The sequence below is a fragment of the Euleptes europaea genome, chromosome 16 (genome assembly GCF_029931775.1).
Source record: "Euleptes europaea isolate rEulEur1 chromosome 16, rEulEur1.hap1, whole genome shotgun sequence".
Classification (NCBI taxonomy): Eukaryota; Metazoa; Chordata; class Lepidosauria; order Squamata; family Sphaerodactylidae; genus Euleptes; species Euleptes europaea.
Window position 1 is genome coordinate 56,023,516 of NC_079327.1, and position 16,526 is coordinate 56,040,041.

Below are 16,526 nucleotides of genomic sequence, written 5' to 3' on the forward strand. Positions count from 1 at the left end.
ACCATCAATCTAACTATGAATTACTCTGAAGAAGAAATAACCTTCCTGGACACCACAGTACGGATACACGAGGGACACATAAACACCACATTATACCGGAAACCGACAGATTGGCAAACATCTACATGCCTCCAGCTACCACTCAACCATATAGAATACAATACAATACAATTACCTTTATTGGCATATGATTTAATACAACAGATCGTCCATACAGATAATAAACCGTCAGAGGAAACAAAAACATATTTAAAAATCCATCAATCGTTAGCCCTTGTCTAATCTGTTTTTGATTTTTTATATGTTTTTTTTATTTTTATAATATAAAACATAACAAACAAATAAAGAAAAATTACCAAAAGGTACATACAAATTGTTTTAACTACATAGTACAATAAAAATTACAAAATTTAAAGTACCCTTAAAACGCACCACCCACCTTAATATAGTGACCCATCACCAGACTTCCGGAGAAGTGTCTTAACATTTTTAAAATTATCCAATAACTACAGTAATATGAAGATATAAACATTTATCTCTATAACTCATTAACTAAAAAAGTAAAATTCATTTTTGCCAGTTTGTCCCAATATGTGACGGCTTTCGCCCATGTTTTCTTAAATTCTTCCATATCTTTTCCATGTAGGAAATCTGTTAATTTGGCCATCCGCATTTACATCCATAGTTTCTCTCTCCAGTCAATAATTGAAGGTTTATTTATTTGCTTCCAGGTTTTAGCTATTATACTTCTTGCAGCTGCAAAACTATATTGACATATGACTCTGTTACACTTATCCATTTTATCTTGAGGAATTCCCAATAAACAAAAAGCCGGATCCTTTTTTACTTTAATATTAATCAGATTATTGGTTTCTTTCAAAACTTTTCTCCAAAAACTTTTGATTTTTTTTACACAACCACCAGGCATGCATAAAGGTTCCCTTTTCAGTTCCACATTTCTGACATAGGTCCGAGTCTCCTTTTTTCATTTTGCTTATTATCACAGGGGTTATACACCATCTATAAAACATTTTATATAAATTCTCTCTAATTTCATTGGTAATTGTAAATTTATATTCTTTTTTCCAAAGGTTTTCCCAAATTTCCAGATAAATATTATATCCTAACTCCTGCATCCATTTAAACATCCCTGATTTAATTCTTTCTTGCTCCAAATTTAATTCAATTAATAATTTATATATCCTTCCTATCAGTCCTTTATTTCCCTTACTTAATATAATTTCTAATTTAGATTTATTTTTACTAAATCCCATCAACTTATCTTTGTTAAATATATCTTTTAATTTATAATACATAAACCAATCTTTAATTTTAAGTTCTTCTCTACTCTTTAGAGACCATTCCCCTTCCTTACAATCCATAATTTCTCCATAAATATCCGTATACAAGTTTAATTGTATACCTCTCTTTATAAATGCTTCTACTGGGTTAATCCAGCCTGGAGTTTTATTTTCCAAAATCCTTTTATATTTTTTCCAAATTTGAAATAAACCAAATTACTTTATCTTTTTCATACCATAAATATGCATGCCATCCAAAACGTAAATTAAATCCTTCCATTTCCAATAATTTGGGATTCTCTAATAAAATCCAATTCTTTAACCACACAAAACAGGATGCTTCATAATACAATCTTAGATCCGGTAACCCCAAACCTCCAGTCTCTTTTAATTCAATTAAATTATTATATGCTATTCTATGTCTTTCCTTACCCCATAGAAAATTTAAAATATCTTTCTTCCAACTTTTAAATATTTGCACTCCTTTTAGAATTGGTAGATTTTGAAACAAAAAGAGCATCTTAGGTAATACCATCATTTTAACTACTGAGATTCTACCCCATAACGATAAGGGTATTTTTTCCCAATTTTTAAGGTCTATGACAATTTGTTGTCATAACTTAATACAGTTATTTTGAAACAAAAGATTATTTGAGGTTAACCATATACCCAAATATTTTATTTTGTGTTCAATAATAAAACCTGTCTTTTTTGATAATTCTTGTTGCTGTGACAGTCATATTTTTAACCAATAACTTGGTTTTATTTTTGTTTATCTTAAAACCTGCAAGCTTTCCATAAACCTCCACAATTTTATTCCAGTTATCAATTTGACAAATCGGGTTAGTCAAAAAGCATACAGGATTGTCTGCATAAGCTTTAATCTTAAAGTGATTTCTCCCCAATTGAAATCCAATTAAATCATGAGTTTGTCTAATCTTTTTCAATAAGACTTCTAACACTAAAATAAATAACAAAGGTGAAAGAAGCCAACCTTGTCTGGTGCCCTTTTGAATTTCAAAGTGTGGTGATAATATACAATTAATCAGCAAACTAGCAAATTAGCTAATTAATACGTATAGATTTTTTCTTAAAATTTACTCCCAAACCCATATAGTCTAATGTTTTCTTCATAAATTTCCAATTCACATTGTCAAAAGCTTTTTCTGCGTCTAAAAATATCATAACTACAGGGGATTTAACTGATTCTGCATATTCCAAAAGGTCTATTACTATTCTAACATTTTGACTAATCAGTCTACCCGATAGAAAACCAGCTTGATCTTCATGTATAACCTGGTTTAGAACCATTTTTAATCTAGATGCTAAAATGGCTACAAAAAGTTTATAGTCATTATTCAATAATGAAATGGGTCTATAATTCTTTACTTCTTACGAATCCAAATTTGCTTTTGGTATTAATACTATATTTGCCTGTTTCCAGGTTTGGGGGATGGATCCGTTCAGCAAGCAAGAATTCTTTACTTTTAATAAATGTGGAGATACCGTATTTTTCGCTCAATAAGACGCACTTTTTTCCTCCTCAAAAGTGAGGGGAAATGTCGGTGCGTCTTATGGAGCGAATGTGCGGACCCCCGCCCCTCCCACCAGCCGGCCGGGCATGCCAGAACGCAAGCTGGTGTTCCCCGCCCCGACGGCCAGCTGGGAGGCGGGATATTTAAACTGCTCTGCGCGGCCTGCCTAGGCAGCGCAGAGTTTAACCTCCCCGCGCGCTTCCCGTTCCTGAGCCTCGCAACAACAGTACTGAGTAGACAGTACTGACTTTGATGGACTGAGGGGGGGTCTGGTTCAGCATAAGGCAGCTTCACAAGGAGGCGCCCATGGCTCAGTGGCAGAGCCTCTGCTTGGGCATAGCAGGAGGCCCCCGGTTCAGTCCCCGCGGGGCGCCTCCGCTCCCACCCGCCCTGGCCCAGGCGAGCCCGGCTCTGCCCGGCCTCTGCCTCCCCCCCCCACTCGCTGCATGGAGGCCAGGCGGGGCGGGCGGAGAGCAAGGCCGGATCCCGCGGCCGGGACGATCCGCCTGGCCCTCCCTCCTTCCCTTCCGCTCGCCTAGCCTCCGTGCAGCCAGGATTGCCGAGGGGGAAGTGGGAGAGGGAAGAAAGGAAGGCCGGGGGTGGGGTAGGCCTGAGGGGGAGACGCCGCCTTCACCCACGGGGGAGGGGGGATGGTGGGGGAGGGGAAGCCGGGGAGGGGGGAGGGGAGCCCCTTCTGAGGAGACCCTCCTTCCCGCCGGGCGAAGGAAGCCAGGCCGCGGGTCCGCTTACCTCCGGCGCTGGCCGCCCAGGAGCCCAGCAGCAGCAGGAGCCACCCCAGCACCACCATGTTCGACCCCCGGCCCAGGCCTCCTTTCTGTGAGGACTCCCGGGAAGGGGGGCAGTGGGGGTTTAAACCCCACGCGCTTCCCGGTCCTGAAGCCCCCCCACCCAACAGCTGAGCGAAGGCGGCGTCTCCCCCTCAGGCCTACCCCACCCCCGGCCTTCCTTTCTTCCCTCTCCTACTTCCCTCTCGGCGATCCCCGCTGCATGGAGGCCGGGCGAGCAAAAGGGAGGGAGGGAGGGCCCGGCGGATCATCCCGGTGGTGGAATCCGGCCTCACTCTCCGCCCGCCCCGCCCGGCCTCCGTGCAGCAAGTGGGGGGGAGGCAGAGGCCAGGAAGCGCCGGGCTCGCCTGGGCTAGGGGCGGGTGGGAGCGGAGGTGCCCCGTGGGGACTGAACCGGGGGCCTCCTGCTATGCCCAAGCAGAGGCTCTGCCACTGAGCCACGGGCGCCTCCTTGTGAAGCTGCCTTATGCTGAACCAGACCCCCCCCTCAGTCCATCAAAGTCAGTACTGTCTACTCAGACCGGCAGCGGCTCTCCAGGGTCCCCGGCAGAAAAGGGTCTTTCAGATCACCTACTTCCCTAGTGCCTTTAACCGGAGATGCCACTGGGGATTGAACCTGGGACCTCCTGCATGCCCAGCAGAGGCTCCACCACTGAGCTCACAGCCCCCTCCCCATGGCTCTCCAGGGTCACAGGCTGAGATCTTTCATATTGCCTACCTGCCCGGTCCCTTTAACTGGAGATGCCGCTGGGGATTGAACCTGAGACCTCCTGCATGCTGAGCAGAGGCTCCGCCACTGAACTCACAGCCCCCTCCAAAATACACATGAACACATGAAGCTGCTTTCTAATGAATCAGACCCCCCCCCCTTGGTCCATCCAATTCAGTATTGTCTACTCAGACTGGCAGCAGCTCTCCAGGGTCTCAGGCAGGAGGTCTTTCACATCACCTACCTGCCTGGGCTCTTTAACTGGAGATACCAGAGATTGAACCTGGGGCCTTCTGCATGCCAAGCAGAGGCTCTGCCACTGAACCATGGCCCTTTCCCCATTACGCCACTCTTGCACATAACTAGGTTATACATAACAAGACCTCCTGCCGCAGCCAGTGGGTGGGGCGGGAGAGGAGGAGGAGAAGGAGGAGAAGGAGAAGGAGGAGGAGGAGGAGGAGGAGGAGGAGGAGGAGGAGGAGAAGGGGCCCAGAGAAGAAGAGGCCCCTTTCTCTGCAACACCCAATCACCCCCACCTGCAGTTTAACTTCCCCCCCCCCCCGCGCGCTTCTCAGTCCTGAGGCTCAGCTGTTGGGTGGGGACCCCCCACCCGGCTTCCAGGGACTCCCTGTACAGCACGGGGGGGGGGGGGAGGTTAAACTGCTCTGCGCTGCCTAGGCAGGCAGCGCGGAGCAGTTTAAATACCCCCTGCCCAGCTTCCAGGGAGTCCCTGGAAGCCGGGTGGGGGGGGTCTTGAAAGTGCTCCACGCTGCCATCCCAGGCAGCGCAGAGAAGTTTAAAGACCCCCCCCCCTTGGGCGGGCTTCCAGGGACTCCCTGGAAGCCGGGTGGGGGGGGTCTTGAAAGTGCTCTGAGGTGCCTGGGGTGGTAGCACGGAGGAGTTTAAAGACCCCCCCGCGCCATGCTTCCAGGGACTCCCTGGAAGCAGGGTGGGGGTCTTGAAAGTGCTCTGCGCTGCCTGGGATGGCAGCGCTGAGGAGTTTAAAGCTCCCGCCCGCCGGGCTTCCAGGGAGTCCCTAGAAGCCGGGCGGAGGGGTCTTTAAACTGCTCTGTGCTGCCTGGGATGGCAACGCGGAGTTTAACCTCCCCCCAGCGCTTCCAGGTCCCGAGGCTCCGTTTCCATCCCAGGCAGCACAGAGCACTTTCAAGACCCCCCCCCCCCGCCCGTCTTCCAGGGTGTCCCTAGAAGCCAGGCGGGACCCCGCCCAACAGCTGAGTCTCGGACCGGGAAGGGGGGGAGGTTAAACTGTTCTGCGCTGCCTAGGCAGGCAGCGCAGAGCAGTTTAAAGACCCCCGCCTGGCTTTTAGGGACTCCCTGTAAACCGGACGGGGGTCTTTATTCGGCAGAATATTTTTTCTTGTTTTCCTTCCTCTAAAAACTACGTGTGTCTTATGGTCAGGTGCGTCTTATGGAGCAAAAAATACGGTAATTGTTCTTTAAAAGTTTTATAATAACATGCTGTAAATCCATCCGCACCTGGAGATTCATTTAGTTTACTTTTACCTATCTTTTAATTCCTCCATAGTTATCACAGAATCTAATAATTCCCTATTTTCTTGTGATAGTTTTTCCCAGTCAAATTGCTTCAAATAGACATCCATTTCCTTCTCTGAAACTGGATTTTTCCTATATAAGTTTGCATAGTAATCTACGAAGGATTCCATATTTTTTTGTTTATCCATTATTAATTTGCCCTCTTTCTTAATTTTTAGTATTGGTAATTTTTTTCTTTGTGTTTAAGCTGCCAAGCTAGCAGTTTGCCCGGTTTATTAGCATGTTCAAAGAGTCTCTGTCTGTTAAACATTATTTTCTTTTCAATTTCTGAAGTTATCAAAAACTCATTGGAGTTGTAGCTTTTTAAAATTATTTATCTGTTCATGTTTAAGTAATTTATCCTGTGTTTTTCTTAACTGTCTTTCTCCTTGTCTGATTTCTTCTAGTATATTTTTCTTTTGTGCCTCCTTCTCTGTAAACCATCTTGTATTTTGTTGAATCAAGAGTCCTCTAAATACTGCTTTGCCGGCATCCCATACTACCTCATCAGTTGTTCCCTTATCTACATTATCAGGAAAAAAATTGTATATCTATTTTTAATTTATCTAGTATTTTTTTTATTTTTAATAAAAATTCATTTATTGGCCAAGGCCTGTGTCTCCTATCTCCTAACTTAACTCAAACTGAAACAGCATTGTAATCTGACAGTACCTTGGGCAAAATCTCCGCATTGTCTGATAAATTTATTATTCCTTTAGATAGCCATCACATATCTATTCTCGAATAGGTAAGATGTCTAGATGAAAAATACGTATATCCCTTTTTGTTACCATTTACCAATCTCCAAATATCAAACATTTCCAATTGATCTATGAGATCATTAAAAAATACCTGGTAATTTACCCTCAGAATTTCCCTTTTTTTTTCTTTGCAGATCTATCCAACTTTGGCTCCATTACCCCATTAAAGTCCCCCATCCAAATCATTTTTTCTTTAGCATGTTCAGCTAATATTGACGCCAGATTATTATAAAATACTTTTTGGTTTATGTTAGGCGCATAAATACCCACCAACAATATTTTTTGAAAACCACATACAATTTCTATCAACAGGATTCTTCCCTCATTATCTTTATATATAATCTTAGGTTCCAATACCAGAGGAATATACCTAGCTATTCCATTATTTTTTTCTTTTCATTACAAGATGTAAAGAGTTTTCCCAATTTTAATTGTTCCAGTCTTGAAATATCTTTTGGTAAAATATGTGTTTCCTTGGTTCTTGTAGGTTATCCGGGCTGTGTGACCGTGGTCTTGATATTTTCTTTCCTGATGTTTCGCCAGCAGCTGTGGCAGGCATCTTCAGAGGAGTAACACTGAAGGACAGTGTCTCTCAGTGTCAAGTGTGTAGGAAGAGTAATATATAGTCAGAAAGGGGTTGGGTTTGAGCTGAATCATTGTTGTGCAAAAAGTATCAAAGGTAATGTGCTAACCATTGTCCTGTAAGTATCAAGATAATGTGCGAATGAGGGTGTGGTATGTTAATATAGAACCATTGTATCCTGAAGTGATCTATTAATGTGTGAAATCCAAAGCTAATCTGCATGGCTATTGTGGACTGTAGTCTTTGTCCACAATAGCCATGCAGATTAGCTTTGGATTTCACACATTAACAGATCACTTCAGGATACAATGGTTCCATATTAACATACAACACTCTCATTAGCACATTATCTTGATACTTACAGGACAATGATTAGCACATTACCTTTGATACTTTTTGCAGGACCATGATTCAGCTCAAACCCAACCCCTTTCTGACTATATATTACTCTTCCTACACACTTGACACTGAGAGACACTGTTCTTCAGTGTTACTCCTCTGAAGATGCCTGCCACAGCTGCTGGCGAAACGTCAGGAAAGAAAATACCAAGACCACGGTCACACAGCCTGGATAACCTACAAGAACCAATGAACTCTGACCGTGAAAGCCTTCAACAATATTATGTGTTTCCTGTAAACAAAAAATATTAGCCTTAGACTTTTGTAAATGATAAAATACCTTCCTTCTCTTATTGGGAGAATTCAAACCATTAACATTCCATGATAATACCTGTAACATATTAAACTTTAATTAACCCCTTTTTTATTTTTTCCAGAGTTGTTACCCATATTTTTATTATAGCCTCCTTCCCATCCCCCTTTTATTCCCTTTAATTTCTTTTTATAACAGTTCAGCCTTCTTTGTCATCTGACTGGGAATCCTCTTCTGTTGTATCTGTTGGATGTGCCCCACCGCTTGCTTCTGCCGCCTTATCCTCTTCAGGAAGATCTTTAGATGGAAGTTGTTTTGTTGGTTTAAGGAGATCTTTATCATATCTTCTTAAAAACTGATCAGCCTTGGTAGCATCTGTGATTTTGAATCTTTTAGCTTTAAAGAGAAAAGAGATGCCTTGTGGAAATTCCCATCTATGTTGGATCCCATTGAGTTTCAGTCTTTCAACAATCTCTGAGAAATCTTCTTTTTCTGAGTAGTCTTCCAGGAATCTCTTTCATCAGTCTCATAGATGTGCCTTCTATTATAAGAGGATTCTGGTAATGCTTGTTCAAAATAATATCACGGTAGGTCCTGGAAAAAAGCTGAAATAAACAGTCCCTTGGCACATTATTTTTGGTTGCAAAAGCAGAATTAATCCTGTAGGCTGTAATGATCATTCCTTCCACGACTACTTCTTCTTCCTGCAAAAACACTGCCAACTGTACCTTTAAAAAAGTTTTTAAGTCTCTTCCTTCAGATTTTTCTTTCAGGCCACGTATGCGAAAGCAGGTTTCTTTTTGTTTAAGCTCTAGCACCGACAATTCCAGGGTGTCAAATCTTTTTCTTGTATCTTTATTATCTTGTGAATGTTTTTGAAGTTTGGCCTCCACTTTATCCGGCGGACGGTCAAGGAGGAGATTGAGTCTTTCAATGCAGAGATGGCAGTTGTATTCTGACTAATGGCCATTGTATTTTGAGTCAGTTCTTGCTTTATAGCTGTCACCTCCTGAAGTGTCTTTGTCATCATCTCATGGAGAGAACTGAGAGTGTCCTCCATTTTTGGCTTGGGAGGCATCTTAGCAGTCACAGAAGTCCCAGTTAAAGATGGTGAAGTAACTGGTGGTAGACGTATATTGGAAGCAGAAGGTCTTCTCTGTTGTTGAGAGGTTTGTTGTAACTGCAGTTCTTTAGAGTCTTTAAAATATTCCTTGGAATGCTTTTCTTTTTTTTCTTTGTCTCGCACTTATCCTGAAAAGCTGATTTGGCGGTAGCTTGTAATCCACAGGGGGGGGTGACGTTTACTGTTTAAAACATCAGTTTAAAGTCTGCATAAAAAAACTGGAAATCAAACTTATTTTATAATCCAGACCTTAGAGAGCAAGTTTACCACATCATCTTCTTCAATTTGTCATCTCCTGTCAGCTATTTTTCACCTCCCCGCACCTTGTAATTTGTTACAATGGCTGGCAAAGCTGGCAAGATTGAATTATTGCTGAGCCACAGCTGGCAGAAAGCTGTTTCGATTTAGTGAAGTTATAGGCAGAGTCCAGAATGCTTTCTCTTTAGTAATGACTGTCAGACACCTCAGTTGTGTTGTTAATTAAGGTCAAATGAAGAAAGAAAAACTTGCGGTTTTATTTTTTGAATCGGGGTCTCTCCGCCGCTCATCCCAGCAGCTTGAAAGAACAATGGCGCCCGCTCCACGGCTAGACCCGTCCGAGCAATCACCGCCGCCTCCGCGGCAGCGACCGCTTCTAAGACGGGACGCCCGCCGGCCCCCGATCCAGCATTTCCTCTTGCTCCGAGGAGTGCCGCTTGCCAAATGATAGGGGGCCGTTTTCCCTGCCCCCCGGCAGCTTTGAGCCGGCGCGTGATCAAACGCGCGATCCGCGGCGCTTCCCCCCCCCCGAAAGAATCTGTTTTTTATTTTTAAGCTTAAGAAAACAGCTACTTTTCCAGTTATTTCGGGTGATAAATCATTAAGGAGATGATAAATTTTCAGGGCTTCCGAAAGACCTGATATATTGGCTAAGATAGAATTGAGAAAATTGGAGCGGATGACATTATACTGAGGACAACTAAGAAGGATATGGGAAACTGACTCGATCGAATTTGAGTAACAGGGACAAAGCCTCGCTGAGTATCTGGTTTGGTTATATCTGCCAAAAGTAATAGCTGAAGGAAGAGCATTGCACCTAGATGGTGCAAATGCTCTGCGTATTTGCGGGCATGTAGGGTAGACAAATAAGGAACCAGTCGAGCAGTAGTTAAAGGAATTTCAAAATTCAAGGGGGAACAAGATTTTTTGGCAAGACTAGCAAGAGTTTGTAGTTCAATCTCCAAAATTCTGCACTTAACTATTTGATATGCACTTGAGAAAGGAAGCATAAACAGTGAGTCAATTGGTAGTCCCATTAACATTATTTTACCCATTATACCAGTGGACCATTTGGAGATGTTAGATTCAGACAGCACATGATGTAAAAAGCTCCTAGGGCTTTGATAGTGTATCCGCAGCCAGTACTTGATTGACATAAACCAGGCTCTTGTTTCAATCCTAACAAGGCCAGTTTCTAAGCAGAGGGCTGCACAAGGAACGCAACATGGAAAGCCCATAATTTTCCGGACAAACTTGGATTTTACCCTTTCAGCACGAATATCAAAAGCATTAATCCACACTGGAATGGCATAGAGTAGTTGTGGAATTACATTTGCCATAAGACCCAACCATATCAAACAGTCCATTGTCTATAGCCAACCCCTACACCAGGGGTGGGGAACCTTTTTTCTGCCAAGGGCCATTTTGATATTTATAACATCATTTGTGGGCCATACAAAATTATCAACTTAAAAATTATCCTACTATATTTGGTCAAACATTTAACCAAGAGGCACGACTGGAGACGGCTCTGAGTGTCTGCCACATAGTTTCTCCGTGGCCCGGGTGGGAAAGGGTTAACACAGTTTCTTGGGCGGTCCTAGCAGCTCCTTAGCTAACGACTCTTCTGCAAGGGGGAAAAGGTTTCTTTTCTTGGCAAAACAAACTCACATCCACCTTAAATAGAGGCTATTCCTGTCTGCGGGAGGGGGTGGATCACCAGTCTTAGATCCTTCTGAGCTAGAGATCTGCCAGGATCCACGAAGAGCCAGACCAAATGATTTCGCAGGCCTTATACGGCCCCCAGGCCTGATGTTCCCCACCCCTGCCCTACACTATAGTAGCAGCTACCCCAACCCCTCAGACAGTTACTCACTTGAAGGACCTACAGCGAGCATTTTTGCAACTACAATATCCTGCGGATATGGCAAGAAAGATTATTGGAAAGGCCAGAATGATACCCAGACACAGCTTGCTACAAGACAAGCCCAAGGAAAATGACAACAGAACACCTCTGGTGGTCACGTACAGCTCACAACTCCAGCCATTATTATTAACGACCTTCAACCAATGCTGGATTGTGACACTTCCCTCAATAAGGAACTGGTAGGGTTGCCAACCTGCAGGTACTAGCTGGAGATTTCCTGCTAATACAATTGATCTCCAGCTGATACAGATCAGTTCACCTGGAGAAAATGACAGCTTTGACAATTGGACTCTATGGCATTGAAGTCCCTCCCCTCCCCAAACTCCACCCTCCTCAGGCTCCGTCCAAAAGACCTCCTGCTGGTAGCAAAGAGGGACCTGGCAACCCTACTGCACTGGAGCCCCAACCCTTTTTTGCTTATAGACAGCCTGCTAACCTAAAACAACTTCTCACCCACAATGATAAACTACTTAACAGTAGCAGGTACACTGGTACCAAGGCCTGCAACAAATCAAGGTGCCAACTTTGCTCTTATATAGATCCTAACAACACCATCACTGGGCCCAGCCATACACCAGCCATACCATCTCAGGTTCATACTCCTACTCATCTTCTAATGTGATTAATGCCATCACATGCCAGAAATGCCCTTCCACCCTCTACACTGGACAAACAGGCCAGTATTGCGACAAAGATTAAATGGACATAAGTCTGACATCAGAAACCAAAACATTCAAAAACTAGCCGGGGGGATGTTTTAACTTTCCAGGACATTCAGTTGCTGACTTAAGAGTAGCAGTTCTCTTACAAAGGGATTTCAAAGGGAGATTAGAAAGAATTACAACTAATAAGGAAGCTCAAGACAATGATTCTCCTGGACTGAACAGAGGCCTGGGATTCATGATGAAAAACTTGGTGGGAAAACCCGGTGGGGGGTGGGGATCCTTGTCCAGCAATGCAAAGGGTTAGAAGCCACAAAAGCCCAGTAAATTTCCAGTGGGTTGGAAATTTTCGTTTCAAGAGTCCTACAAATATAGGCCTTCTAGACCCGTGTTGGAGAACCTATGGCACGCGTGCCAGACATGACACGCCGAGCCCTCTCTGTGGGCACGCCCTCAGGCAGCGCGGAGCAGTTCAAAGCCCCCCCTTCCCTGGACTCTCCGCCGCCCACCTGGGGGGCGGGGGCTTTGAACTGCTCAGTTCAAAGCCCCCCCTTCCCTGGACTCCCCGCTGCCCAGCTGGGGGGCGGGGGCTTTGAACCGCTCCGCGCTGCCTGCAGTTCAAAGCCCCCCCTTTCCTGGACTCCCCGCCGCCCAGCTGGCGGGGAGTCCAGGGAAGGGGGGGCTTTGAACCGCTCCTTCTCACCTCCTCACTGCAACACGGAGCTGAGTCAGGTCAGGGCCCCCCCAGGTGAGACGCGGCTCCTGCAAGGGAGGGAGTCAGTACAGTACAGAGGCTGGGCGGCGGCTGCTGGTCTGGTCGCTCCGAGGGGACGCGCTCCCCGCCCTGGAAGCCCAGAGGCCAGCTTGAAGGAGCGGCCGGCGCCGCGCCTCCATGCTCGCGAGCCCCGACAGATACGAGGGGGACTTGGCCCGGGGCATGGGGAAGCTTTCCCTCCCCGGTCTTGCCGGCGCCGATGGGGCGGCGGTCCTCCGGCCTGGAGTCCATTCGGAGCGAGCTGTCAGGGCCGCCTTGCAGGAGGGAGGCGGCAGCGGAGCGCTTCCATTCGTCGAGCTTTCCCCCCCTCCCTTCCCCCGTGGGCCAGAACTTTCTGGCCATTTGCGCATGGGAGGTTTCGCACGTTCCCCCCCCCCATCCCCATTCTCAAAACTCTGCACGGGGGTTTCTTTTTGAGTTCTGAGAATCCGGGTGGGGGTTTCCCTCACCCAGATTCTCCAAAACGCAACCATAAGCCCCCCTGCAGAGTGTTGAGAGTGTTGAGAACAGGGATAGGGGGAAACGCGGGTCCAGAGAGCGGCAGCCCCGAGGCGAAAGCTCCCCTTCAGAAATGGCCTCTCAGCTTCCGCATGGGGCAGCTTCGCCTCTTCCTCCCTGTTGCAGGCAGGGCGGCTTCTTTCACTTCCGTAGAGCAAGTTGCTGTGTGTGTGTGGGGGGGCAAACCCCTTTCTGGCTGGAGGGGGAGCTCCGTCGGGCTCACTGGGGCAAGTTGCTGGGGGGGAGAGCCCCTTTCTGGCTGGGGCGGGGGGGACCCCTTTCTGGTGGGGGAAGGTTTGCTGGGGCAAGTGGCTGGGGGGGCAAGCCCCTTTCTGGCGGGGGGAGCTCCAACGGGGCTCACTGGGGCAAGTTGCTGGGGGGGCACCCTCTTTTTAGCTGGGGGGGAGCTTCGTCTGGGCTCGCTGGGGCAAGTTGCTGGGGGGGAGAACCCCTTTCTGGCTGGGGCAGGGGGGAACCCCTTTCTGGTGGGGGGAGCTTTGCTGGGGCAAGTGGCTGGGGGGGCAAGCCCCTTTCTGGCAGGGGAGAGCTCCGTCAGGGCTCGCTGGGGCAAGTTGCTGGGGGGGCCACCCTCTTTCTAGCTGGGGGGGCGCTCCATCTGGGCTCGCTGGGGCAAGTTGCTGGTGGGGGCGAGCCCCTTTCTGGCTGGGGGGGAGCCCCAGTGGAGCAGTTCAAAGCCCCCCCCCTTCCCTGGACTCCCCGTCACCCAGCTGGGGGGCGGGGGCTTTGAACCGCTCCATGTTGGCACTTTGCGATAAATAAGTGGGTTTTGGGTTGCAATTTGGGCACTCGGTCTCTAAAAAGTTCGTCATCACTGTTCTAGACTGTTATGGTTAATTCAGGATATAAGGTAGTTTAAAAAACCTATTTGCTTTTCTTAGCAGAAAATGAATCTGAAATAATTAAGTACATAGAAAATATTTACCTGAAGATGATCCATGGTTAGTAATTTTAATCTCTTTACTGATTACTTTACTGTTTGCAGTCACTGTGCCAAAATTGATCTCAGGTTCAATTTCTAAGCAGCAACGTGGAATTAATCTGCAAAAACAAATGCCTTTTTATTTGTTTTATGTCCAAGTTACTACGTTGATTTTATTCTTTAAAATGTCTTAGTAAAAAATGCTTTCCTTCCATTTGCAACAAGTGCACAATTTAATTGTGTGGCCTAATTTAGCAGCAGCATCCACAGATGGAAGCAGTTTATTAAAATGTCACTGTGTTTTCTTAATTATGGTAACTTCAGGACAATTTAATCACATTGGATTAAATCATGTTGGACTGCAACTATATTTTTAATTGGCTGGAACTTCTCTGCTGTGCAAAAATACAATTCAACATAAAATGAACAAACCTGAATCCCTCAACAATTTGTTTCTCATTATAGAAATTTTAAAATAGTGTGAGCTCATGATGCTCAATACAAAAAAAATAATTGAGAGCAATTTTGTGAGAGTTTGACACAACTAAATCTCATCAGATTCAACAGGATTCCAGCAACTAGCTGTGTGCTCATTTTCACTTGAGACAGAAGCTAGTCTGCTTAGGCAAAAATAGCGACAACTAATTCCTGTGCTACAAAACTGCTTTCAGAATCCTGACATTAAAAAAACATGTATTCAGATAAGAAAAGAACAATTTTCATGTCATTTTTAAGACATGGTGAAGCTCTCAACATAGTGACTTTACTCGACCACTTTCAGATTTTCAAAAGATGCCATTCTATGTGAATTGTTGCTTTAAAAAAATAACAAGTTACCATGTCAAACAAAATACTGATTAGCTGAAAGTGAAAATTACTCTTCACAGAGCAGACTTTCTAAAAAGGTGGCTTTCAGGGGCATAATATGGAGCCACAAGCTGGGAACATGCTTGACATCGTTGGGACATGCCAATTTCAAAAATCCCCATTCGCAAGGGGACGGGGGGGGGGGTTGATTCTATGCAGTACAAAAGTTAAATGTCTTTGAAGGCGAAATCTGTATTGAAATGAAATTATTGTATTGTATCCTACATAGCGCTGCAAAAAACAAACAAACAAGCCTGCACAAGTTGTAGAGAAACTAGAGTTCAGACAATGGTGTAGTATTCAGGTTCTAAACATAGCTGATGCTGCTTTCACTTGTGCAAGGGGGTGGGGGACCCACGGCATTAGAAGAAGAAAAAGCTAGCCCAGTCAAAATCTATTATCATTAAGTTTGGAAAAGATTAACATAGCTATTCCAGGCAGAGGACTATTTCCACATAATTTTAAGCCAGGAGAATGAAAAGTGATAAACTTCCTGTTGTTTTGCATTTAGATTCCTGTCCAAGAACCTGTGGAGTCAGCACTTATTTTGAGAAATAAAAGCATTATTATAAAACAATGTAATCAAATATTAATCATGGAGACATATTAAATGATATACCCTATTAGAGGAATCTCGGTTATCTTTTTGTCTACATAAAGTAGTAGTCTATCCTGAAGGTCTTCTTCTCTATCAGGATGATATTCCACAGTGGCTGTTATGTGAAGACCAGATGCAACTGGTTTCTTTGGATTTTCCACAATTAGTTTGAACTACAAAACAAAGTGAGCAAATCATAATATTTTAAAATCTTTTAAAAAAATATCTAGGCAAAGCATAAATGAAAAGGTCCCACTTCCAGCAAGATAATAGTAACTATGTATTTGATATATTAACAGGCACAGATCTTTTAAATAAACAACTTGTGGCTGGCAAATAGCTAAATTCTCTTTAAAAAATTAGGCTCCAAGTATTACATTTTCTATTAATCTGGATGAATTTATTTGGTGCATCAACTGCAGCAAGAGAGGGAAATAGTGGTGGGAAATTACATTGGAAAGCAGGACACAAGTTAATAAATAACCATGATGTATGCACAGAGAGATGGTGGAATTATTAAACAATATAATGAGCTGGGTCAAGCACTGGTGTAGCACTTCTTCCTTTGTAACCTTGTTTTGCTTGTTTAGAGACTTTGATCAAAAAACAAATACAATGCATCTTATTTCATGCATATAATAAAGCAGTTCCTCGTGACAAAGAGCCTCACTAAATGTGATGTTCACATCACCTTTGGATTCCATCTCTGAATTCTCCCTCTCTCTATTTTTTCCTAAACTTAGTGTATTGGAGTCAGCCTGGGATGCGGGTGAAGCAAAGTATGACTCTAACCATTGAGCAAACGGGGGGAAATGAATCTTTAGGATCAAAGCCAGACACAAAAGAAAACTATGAAGTTTCCACTATTGGCATTTGTAAAGAACCACTGGACATCTGGTGTCATTCTTTATTTACGTTTCGAAGCTGCCATTCTACCTTCTTCTCCCCAGAAAGTCAAACGTGCAAGCTTATACCAA

At 44.6% G+C, this 16,526-nt stretch overlaps 1 protein-coding gene across 1 annotated transcript in view; it reads right to left on the reverse strand.

Moving 5' to 3' along the window:
* Nucleotides 1-16,253, reverse strand: part of CFAP47 (cilia and flagella associated protein 47) — a 380,184-nt gene extending 363,931 nt beyond the window's left edge. The window contains exons 1-3 of the mRNA XM_056861810.1: nt 16,164-16,253; nt 15,571-15,722; nt 14,088-14,203 (exon numbers count right to left, since the gene is read on the reverse strand). Coding sequence (XP_056717788.1) covers nt 14,088-14,203; nt 15,571-15,722; nt 16,164-16,253 — 358 coding nt within the window. The remainder of the gene's footprint in view (nt 1-14,087; nt 14,204-15,570; nt 15,723-16,163) is intronic.
* Between the last annotated feature and the right edge of the window lie 273 nt (nt 16,254-16,526).